Raw genomic sequence first — 10748 nt, 5'->3', positions numbered from 1 at the left:
GACAGAGTCTTGCTAAGTTGCTGAAGCTGGCATCAATTTTATGATCCTCCTGCCTTAGTCTTCCTGAGGCACTGGGTTTACAAATGTGTGACACCACACCTGGCCCAGATATTTTTCTAATATTTCCTAGCCCCCAACCCTAGGTTTTGACACTCTAAAACATCTTTCTTTTTATAATTATATTTGGCCTGCTGGTATGTATAGCAGATATAAAGTCCTGGTGCAGCTAAATGAATGAAAGGATCTGAAGGATAGTTAGGTACTCTCTGTAAACTTCATCAGATTGAGGAAAATATCAGACTAACAAACCTCAAGAAATAAAGCTGTTGGAGCAAAAAAATATCCTGGATGAACAAATGATATTTAGAAAAGTTGAGAATAGTTGCATTTAGAATTTTGAATAGGTAATCATGGGTTTCATTTTTCTGAGAATATAAAAAAAATGCATGTTTATTTCCTTGATTTACTGAGTCCAAATAGCTAATTTTCTATTTTTGCATATCAAAGATAAATATAGCTTTGTTTTATATACACAATCTTATTTTAAAATAAAATTCTTCTATGTCTGCTTTTATTTTTCCTATTTCCTTCTCTTTCTCTATTTAATGCAAACCTTGATGTCAAGTAATGCTTATTTTACCTCTGTGAGGAAATTTATGCAACCAGTAATCAGATTATGACACCAACCCTGGGTCTGAGCAATGGTAATCTTCTGCTTAATTTCAGGTTTTTGTGCTTAAATAACATCCTGTAGCCTACATGACAGGAATCTGAAAGCAAAGGTGTCCTTGCATGTGTTTTACTTGAATTAGAATTATATAGGTTAAATATTTCAAACCTTCAGTGAACATTGTGATAGAGGGTTTGCCTATAATGATCTGAACTGTGAAGTAAGGGCAGTAAAAGGCATCCCAAGTGAAGTGGAAACATTCTCATAATTGTCCATGCTTAAGTATTTAAACAGTATTTCCATTTTTTAATTGCCCCAAGAAAGATATGTTTAATGTATTGAAAGTCACAACTTAATTCTTGAATGAAGATCTGATTGTAATAATAGAGTAAGGCCATATGTACAAACTGAGTAATATTGAGTTTGAATAATAATAAAATCTAAATCTAGGAGATATGGATTCCAAGCCTGCTTTCACTCCAACTCTGACCTTGAGAAAATTATTTTTTATCCCTTTTCTCCATTTATTCATAACAAAAATTAATAAATAAATATTGAATACTTTTCAGATTTTTTTCCAGTGTTAACATGCAACTGAGCTGTGATGGATGTTGGGAGCTTATGACCAGTTTAGCCTCTCCTTCTATTTTTCTTCCTTTGTGCAGTCTTTGAATAGTTACTGAACACTTATTTAATACCAGGTGCTATTTTGGTTGCTAATCAGAGAAAGGAGAGAGAAATCTAAAATGAATTGTTGGTGATGAGGGAATGTGTTAATAAGCAGAGTTCTTTAGGGTGAGGATAAAGGCTCAGAGGACACAAGAATATATAAAATAAGGAGCACTTAGCTGTGGTAAGGATCCTTTAAATCAAGTGTTAATGATAGCCTCTTTGTAGAAGTGACATTTTATTTATTTTTTGGGGGGGGGGCTTAATCATACTGTTCTCTTTATTTTTGGTATTTGTGAAGATTTCCATAATAAAATATTTTTAAAATTCAGTTTTGTTTTGATAGTGTTATACTATAAAACATCAAAAATTTCCTTCTTTATGAAGATTTCCAGACAGAAAAATAGAATTTTCTGATGGACCATTAATTAGTACATTAACTTAAATCTTCTAACTGTTATTTAGAAACTGACAATGAAAAATAATTTTTAAAAGATTGTACACATTACTGTTACTATATCAATAAAAGACCACCAAAAGTTCGAATTTTAAGCCAAAAGCAGAAAGGTTTGATAAATCTAACATTAAATCTAGGTAAGGGTGTGGGCTCTAGAGTCATTAAGATCTAGGTGTATATTCTAGCTCTGCTCTGTTAGTCCTAAATATTTTTTGGCAGATAATTTAATTTCTGTGAACCTCAGGAACCATGTCTATAATGTGAGGATAAGATTTCTTGATTAGTAAAGCACTGACCACAGGGCCTGGCACGTGGTAAGTACTCAGTAAAGGATTCCAGTAAATCTACTACCCCATTTCGGTCTTAAATGCATATTTTTCCATATTCTAACATCTCTGAAATTGAGATGTATCCTGTAATCGATGGCATTAATTCAAGGAGTTTTCCTTCCTTAGTGGTATATAATAAGATAATGGAGCATTATAACAAATTGATAGCATCTAACATTCAATATAACATGGAATATCAATCATGATAAAGCTATATTTCCAATTTCTACTTTAAGACTATTCTGAATAATGATTATGATTTTAAAAAAATCAAAAGCTGAGCAAAATATTTTCAATACATCATGAACAGAACAATTTTGAGACAATAATTTTGTAAAAAATGGTTTATCAATTCCATTTTTGTATAAAACATATGGGAGAAACCTAGCCAATCAACACACACTGTCACCACATGAAAAGGTACTTTATCAAACTTCGAGTCTAAGAACATACAAATGTTTCTTTTAGCATGTCTACAGTAATTGTCTATGCCTTTCCATTTAACTGTTTTTAAAAATTCCACATATCCCCACTGTTATCTTCTGTCCCAGTTACAGTACAATGACGGGGAGGAAGAGGATTGGTTAAAACAACCCTCTAAGCAGTTTTCTGCTGTCCCATCTTTCCAATAAGAGATTTGTGGATATGAGGGATCACACCACCCCCAGCTATGGTAGCCTTGATAAGAGAATCCAACTCTTCATCACCACGGATTGCAAGCTGCAAGTGACGTGGAGTAATAGGCTTTACTTTGAGATCCTTGGAAGCATTACCTGCCAGCTCCAGCACCTCAGCAGTGAGGTACTCCAGGATCGCAGCACTATATACGGCAGCAGTGGCACCCACCCGTCCATGGCTTGTGGTGCGAGTCTTCAAGTGTCTGTGGATGCGGCCCACAGGAAACTGTACTCCAGCTCTTTGTGAGCGAGACACTGCCTTGGCTTTGGCCTTGCCACTATCCTTTCCAGCTTTGCCTCCAGCCACGGTCTCCGCCGCCTCTGCCTTCGCTGGGCCGTGCGACCATCCGCTGCCGCCCCGATTGCCGCCGCCCTAGAAGTGACATTTTAAAAACCATTTTATGAATTTATAATTAATGTACAGCAAAATGCACAAATTACAAGCACAGAGGTTGATGGATTTTAACAACTGTGTGCATAGAAGAAGTCACCATTCTAGTGGTAAGAGTTTCCTCTGCCCTTTCCTCCTGCCCTGCCCTGCCAAGAACCTAATTTATTTTACATAGGTTAGCAGTTGTTACCTATCCTAAAATTTTATTGTATTAGAATCATTGAATTTTGGGTGCCAGACACTGTTTTAAGTGTTTTGCAGATAGTGATTCATTTAATCGCTACAGTAGCCTGGGTAGTCAGTGCTGTTATTATCCTCAAATTGCTGGTTAGAAGAAAGGACAACAGGCAGACAGCAAGAATATCATTGGATTCCTGACCCTCTGTGCTCTTCTGGCTTTTAGGATGATATCCAAAGATGCGAAACAGTTAGCAGTAGAGGCATGACTGCCCTAGGCAGAGGATAAAGGCAGGCAGGTGCAGGAAAGAGTTGCATGAATTTGCAAAACTGAAGAATCTATGGTAAGACTACTGTGTTGAGACAGGGACAGATTGGTAAACAATGAGACTGGAGTCCCTGTAGGCTCCAGAATCTAGAAGTATTATAAATTTTATTAAGTATAATCTGGAAATTCTTTGAAAGAGTGTTGATTTTTGTTATTGAAAATAATTTTTTATTGCAGTAACATATATATATATATATATATATATATATATATATATATATATATATATGAAATTTCACATTTTTACATGTGTAGTTCAGAGGCTTTAAATACATTCATGGTGTTGCAAAAATTACTAATATCCATCTCTATAATGGCCAGTGATGTTAGACAAAATAGGAAAAATTACAATTCATACAGGTACAAAATATATTTATTTATTTAATAAGTCATTTACGTTAAGGGCTGGGGTTGTAGGTAAGAGGTAGAGTGCTTTCCTACCATATGTGAGGAACTGAGTTCAATCATCAATACTGCATAAAAATAAATAAAATAAAGGTATTATGTCCATTTATAACTTTAAAAAGTCATTTGAGTGAAAAGGCAGACAACATGCAGTTAAAATGAGAACTGGTATTCTGGTAGGTGTGAGAAAAATACTCAGAATAAAGCATAGAATTGTAAATATGGAAACTATGAAAAAAAGAATCAGAGGTTAGAAGATTAATCAGTAGACATGTCAGAAGAATTCCAAAAGGAATTGAGAGAATTGGGGTTAGGTAATGTTGAAAGAGATAATTGCTACAATATTTTCTAAAATGATGAATATTCAGAGTCAAGAAACAGAACAAAATTCAAATAGAGTAAAAATAAATCCAAATCCATTCATACTACAGATTAACTAGAGAAATTCAAAGACAATGATGATCATTTTTGCAGGGAAGATGGATGCCAGGATTGAACTCAGGGGCACTCAACCACCGAGAGATATAGCCCAAGCCCCATTTTGTATTTTATTTACAGACAGGGTCTCAATTCATGGCTTAGAGCCTCACTTTTGCTGAGGCTGGCTTTGAACTTGTGATCCTCCTGCCACAGCCTCCTGAACTCCTGGGATTACAGGGATTCACCTGCATTCCCAACAAATATATCTATTTTTAATATGTACATTTTAGTTATAGGTGTACACAAAACCTTGATGTTAATTATTTATTTTATATTGTGCTGAGGCTCAAACCCAGTGCCTAACACACGCTAGGCAAGCCTTCTACTACTGAGTTACAACTCCAGTCCCACAAAAAAGATCTTGAGCACAAAAAGAACAATTAGATAATAACAGACAGCAATAATGGAGAAGATAATGTAATAATACCTTCAAAAAGTTATGGGATGTAATTCTCAGGATAGAACTTTGTCTCAACATTCAAAAGTAGAGAGCACATGAAGATATTTTCATATAAGACTGAAAATTTATATTTTTAAGCAAGTTACTAAAAAATTGAGGTTGAGAAAATATACTGAAATTGGAAGATAATAGGGTGTTAGAAATGTTGGTCTTCATTTAATTTCTATAGTCAGAAAAGGTTTACAAATTTAAATATAAGTATATAAAAGTTAAACAGAACAAATTAAGGTAACTGGTGTTCTTGTGAATGGCTGCAGAGTATGATGCAGTGTCCATAGTGAGTACAGGAAGGTGAGTGTAGTGATTTTACGTTAATGTGAGGGATATCAGATAATTTTTGTATGCCAGTGGAAATTATCTGATGGAGAGTGAGGTTGGGAAGACTCAAGAGAGTGTGAATATATGAGAGTAGCAAAACCTTGTTGAAAGGGATGTGGACTAGGGACTAGGGCATTCCCAGATGAGGACCAGGGCCTGAAACCTATGAAGTGTACAATCTCATAACTGTATGTAGTCATGTTTTGAGGCACTTAATAATGTCAGGAACAGCATTCACTGTAACAGGTCAGAAGCCAGAAAAGAGGTCTGGACGCATGTTTTTGATAGATTACTTGTGAGAAATCAATGGATATTTTGTGGACTTGAACTCTCTCTGAATACAGCAAAGAGCTTTTGAGTTCTAGGTGACATGTGCCACTGGAAGGGAAGTGAAAGTGTTAATAATCATCCAGAGTCTATATCAAACCAGGAAACTCACTGTTTTGTGGGAAACATTGAGTGCAGGTGCAGAGTTACAGTGTGTAGAAAGAGATTTTTCTAGTAAAGTTGAGAGTTTCTCATGCAGTTGTGCAGAAGTCAGCTAAAGAGGGTCAGAACAAAGAATGTTAAGGGTGTTTGCAAGGGGGTTACATGTGTCAATTTTTGTCTGAGTTTTATAAAGGATGGAATGACAAATAGACAAATATGATACAGTTTGAAGACAGTGAGCACCTGTTGATTGGATGAATAGTTAGAGTGGACAAAGAACACTAAGTGGCTGTATAGGCCTAGTCTTCTTGTTCTCACATTGACCACTCAACCAATCCCAGATATTGGGCCTCCTCCCATTCAAAGAGCTCAGGTGATAGAATCCAGGAATATGGTACAGTTGAATTTTTTTCATGGGGTAAATTTTGACACTTAAAGAATTACAATATTTGAATGCATGTGTATCAGCAAATAAAGTAAAACTCAATGCCCCTCCCTTAGGTTTTTCTTTGGGTTGCACTCTCCTTCTTCCTGCTGTTCTTTGATCTATGCCATAAATGGTTGGTGTGCAGACTGTTGCAAAAACTGTGCTTTCCTGGTAAACTGGACTAACTTGTAGGGTATTGGAAGTCTAGACTTCAGAATGGAACTTGAGATGGATTGACAAATTTTAGTGAGTTACCCGAGAACAAGAGGCTGAAATAGTGTAGAGGGAAAGGTCAGTGGCAGTGAGAGGATTAAGGTACCTGGGTAAGTGTTAGAGTGAGTATAGTAGTCAGTGGAAAGTGCAGAACAGGGGCTATAGGCAAATGGGATGAGGGGAGCAGTTGGAGCCTTGGAAGGAAAAGCACTGAGTACAAACACAATTATAGCCTGATCTCCTGGGCTTTAAGGCAGCTGGAACTTGGACAGAGACAGGGCAGATTGGTTGACTCATGCCTGCTCATGGCTTTGGTGAGAGTATCACCTGAGTAGACTAGATGCTCTGAATGCCTCCTGAAACTTCTTTTGCAAGCATTTGATTCCATCCTGGCAGCTTAGAATGTCACCAAAAAGGTATTTGTCCAGGGGCATCCCAGCTTCATTTATGGATCAGGGAGAATGATTTATGGAGCTAAAGTAGTGAGATTCAGCACTAAATGCCAAGCCAGAAAGTAATTTACCCACATGTGTCCAAATTAGTGAAGACTTGTTGTATGCTCCCCCCACCCCAAAACAAAACAAACAAACAAACAATCAAGCACAACTAATCTGCAAATGTAGTCTTGAGGATGCTGTAGACAGGTTTCTCTTCATGGCTGTGCAGATGTTTTCTGCGACTCACAGCAGACTGGGTGAGTAAAGGATATGTTTGGTCCATGGCACAGCCCATCTGCTGCAGTGGCCTCAGCTTATATAAAATGCCCCTGGTGCTTTTCCAAGTGCTGGTTTCCAAAGCCCAAAAAGCTTTATGGTTTCTGCCGCAGTCCAGCTGCAGCAAAATATCCAGGGGGTGACGAACAACTTGTGTAGATTGATACAGCAGGAGTGGGAGCGGTTTATATTAGGACCGGAGGGGTATTTATACATTCCACACAGCTTATCTTAATTAACATAAACTAGATACAGCAGTCAACCAATAAGGAATCTCCACACTTAATGGCTCGCTGGCATTACTTCACAAACCACTCCGTCTGGCAAAATGCCAGGCGCCATCCAGACTTGTTTACAGACCCTAACAGGTTTTTTCTCTTATGACCATATCCAGGAGGATAAGTCATAAAATTCTTTTCTCTGAGCTAATGTTATTCTGAAGCAAGATATTGTCCCTGAGAGTCAGTAAGTAAAAGATGGAAAGTGTTATATTTGTTCAACCAATAGAATCCTGCCTGTTGACTCAGTTGCCTGTAATGTGACTTACACAGAATCCAGTTGTGCATAATGAAAGTGTCAGTGACCAAGATTATGATGAGAACTTCATATTTTCTGTCACATTGTCAGGAGGCATTAGAAGGGCTGCCTCACATACAGTGTTAGGCCGGGTCATGGGCACTGGCTGGCAGTAGGTGGGTGGTTAATTTCGAGGCCTGCATCACTGCTGAGTGCAGCTGGAGTGATGTAGGTCTCTAGTATCTTTTCTTGATGACTGCAGCTCTCTGAAGCCATGATGCTACTGGTGGTGTGTGACAGGCCAGGAACTCTTTCTGTGCAGACTGAACAGCCCTAGAAGGCTAGGCCCTTAGAAAGATTTGGTTCCATTCAAGTTGGAAATGTAATGTTTAACTTTGATGACAAGAGTTTAATATTCTGGAAGCTTAGGTGGGAGACATGCATCCCATGTAAATCATGTGGAGGCACATGCATTGCTTACCTGCCTGCAGGACTGCTCTCAGTCTTCATGGCATATTCTGAATAAAAACAGCAGAAGTCTTATCACTTAGATTCTGTGGATTACTAGATTGGGAAAGAAAGTAACCATATTATTTAAAGCCAAAGAATATGTTAGAGGTAGAGCTCAGAATGAACCTCATTGTTCAAATGGTACAGTTCTGGTCATTTTTGTGAATACTTATGACAGAGTTCATCTCCACTTGCCCATGAGGGTGAAGATGTGGAAGAAGACACTTTACACAGACTCTGAAATTGTGATGCCACATTCAGCCAGGTGTCATAGGAGACTGCTCAGTTCTGGGAAGTTTCTTTTATATTTCTGAGAAGTTCAGGGATAGTCAGCCGGCCTTCCCACCTTATAAGCCTTTTGTGTTTGTGCATAATACTGGCACGAATGTGGAAGTCTTCTATGGATTACTAAATTTCATATATGGTTAATGTGAAATTCTATCTCATGGGGGCTCACTCTTTGTTGAAATCAGAGCTGAACAAAGCTTAGCTACAGCTAAAGGCTAGAGTATTTACGTCCAAACAACAGTCCCTAGTATCTGGTTGTCATTCAGCCAATAAGTCCAAGCTCTAAACTAGGCTCTGAAGATAAGATGATCAATAATATGGCCTGACTCTTGAGGGCTTGTGGTTCCATTAGTGTGATATAGCAACTTCACAGCAGTTCATCTCATGTACCCTTTAAAAAAATAATATCTTTATTGAGATGTACTCTACCCACAATAAAAGTGACTTGTGAACTACCCAGTTCTGGTTCTTGGCATTAGCAAATCCACACTGTTTTGCTCCTATCAGCACTATCTATTGGAAATTTTCCCCTATCCCACAAGACAACCCTTTACTCAATTGTAGGCATTCCCATTCTTACTTCTCTAGCTTCAGAAACATGAATCTTTCTTTCTCATGGATTTTTCCACTCTGAATATTTAATACAGAAAATATACACTGCATGGCCTTTTAACACCATTTGTGGCCTTAACTGAGCTCTTTTTTTCTTTCCTCTTATTTTTTTCTGACCATACTTCACTGAGACCTTTTATTTGAAATTTTATGGCCTGTGTTCTGTGGAATAAAGAAAAGTCATACCTTCCTTCAATAAGTTACTTGTCAGAAGCCTTATTTTTGTCACATTCCACTGGTCCCCATTACTAAATTTACGGTGTGATAAAGGTAAAAAGAAAAAATGAGCAAAGCATAAACACATAAACATAATCAAATGATCAGAGAAGCCTTGTCCAAAGATAAGACATTTAAACCAAAAGATGAAGAAGAATCCAGTGACATGAAAAAAATGGGGCTAGATACTGGGCACAGCATTTGCAGAGCAGCTAAGATGAGCAGGAGTCTTGTGAGTTCTGAGGCCTGAAAGAAAGCCAGAGTGGCTGCAGTACTGTAAGGAGGGTGGCCTCAGTTGAGAGAAGCAGGCCTAGATTATCTTGGGCTTTGTCTTTGGTCACAGATGTGGATTTTTCCTGAAGCAGTAGAAGGTTTTAAACCAGGAGAGTGCCATGACCTGATTTTGTTTAAGAAAAACTGGCTGCTGTGTGGATAATGGATAGCAAGGGTAAAGGTGGAAACAAAATTTAGGAAGCTTTTGAAGAGGTCCTGGCAAAGGGCCCTGGCAGCCTTGCTTAAGACAGGACAAAAGAAATGAAGTAGAGTGGACACATGAAAAATGTATGTCAAGACCCATTTACCTGCCTATTGCCTGCCCATCACCTGCTACCTGCCACCCATCCACAAATTGCCCAATGTTAATCTGAAGACTGCTCACAGACCGCAAGTGGATCATCAATCACTGCCCTCTGATGCCTGCAAGTCCATTGTCACAGTACCCATAGATGTGTTTACACATGACCACAGCCATCATGGAATACCTGTTGGAGACTGCAGGTTTGCCACCAACACTGCCACCATTTTGAGGCATGGCCACCTCAGTCTGAGGACATTGGCCAGAGCCTGGAAATATATCTGCATATTACTTGTGGGTCTGGTTGCACCTGAAGTCTTTCTGCTGGGTGTGCTATTGGCCACCATCTAGATGCCTCTTTGCAGGGTTACTCCTTTGTGTAAGTACATCCCTTGTTGTCTCTCTGCAAGGTGAAATGGCATTGAAATCTTGAAATTGCAGCATAGCAGAATCTGGGGAAGTTGAAAAACACGTTCATCAAATTGCAGCTAGGTTTGTGTGGGCCAGTCTGAGTCTGGCAAGCTGGGGGAAGCCAGAAACTAGGGGAATGTCCTCAGGGGAGCTCAGATTGGAGAAACTGGAGAACCCCAGGCTCTCTCCAGCTCAGTGAGTCTTAAACTGCATGGGGAGAGAAACTGTTGTCTACAATGGGTGGGAAGACTGGAAGAGGGTGTAAGAGCATCTTGCTATCAGCTTACACACCCAACTGTCCTGTCCACTAGAATGAAGGTTCCTTCAAACTTCAGACAGTTGTACCTATTGGTGGAGAAGGAATGTTGAGAAAAATTTTGGAAGCCAATGGAAGCTATCACTTAATATTCATTTGAGACTTTCCTCCCCCCCATCTCATATCTTAATGTTCTTTGAATGCAAATATATTTTATTTATC

General features: G+C 38.5%; 1 protein-coding gene across 1 annotated transcript; it reads right to left on the bottom strand.

Moving 5' to 3' along the window:
• Positions 1-2530: 2530 nt before the first annotated feature.
• Positions 2531-10096, bottom strand: LOC143379539 (histone H2A.V-like). Its single transcript, XM_077105115.1, has 4 exons — positions 10005-10096; positions 6473-6536; positions 5801-5902; positions 2531-3175 (listed from the first exon to the last, which is right to left on the bottom strand). Exons 1-4 carry the CDS (start codon positions 10094-10096, stop codon positions 2723-2725), a joined length of 711 nt encoding a protein of 236 aa, XP_076961230.1. The 3' UTR covers positions 2531-2722.
• Positions 10097-10748: the final 652 nt, after the last annotated feature.

This window comes from Callospermophilus lateralis, chromosome 13 (assembly GCF_048772815.1).
Source record: "Callospermophilus lateralis isolate mCalLat2 chromosome 13, mCalLat2.hap1, whole genome shotgun sequence".
In the NCBI taxonomy this organism is placed as follows: Eukaryota; Metazoa; Chordata; class Mammalia; order Rodentia; family Sciuridae; genus Callospermophilus; species Callospermophilus lateralis.
This window is presented reverse-complemented; position numbering and strand designations above follow the sequence as displayed.

Bases quoted from the DNA above. Each gene is read 5' to 3' on its own strand.
- LOC143379539 (XM_077105115.1), bottom strand. From the start codon at position 10,096: ATGCCTCAAAATGGTGGCAGTGTTGGTGGCAAACCTGCAGTCTCCAAC. The intron at 5,903-6,472 runs GTAACTCACTAA...GACCCTCTTTAG, and splicing joins TTTCAGCCTCTTGTTCTCGG to CTGACTTCTGCACAACTGCA. The intron at 3,176-5,800 runs GTGAGTTTCCTG...TGTCACTTCTAG, and splicing joins TCAATGTTTCCCACAAAACA to GGCGGCGGCAATCGGGGCGG.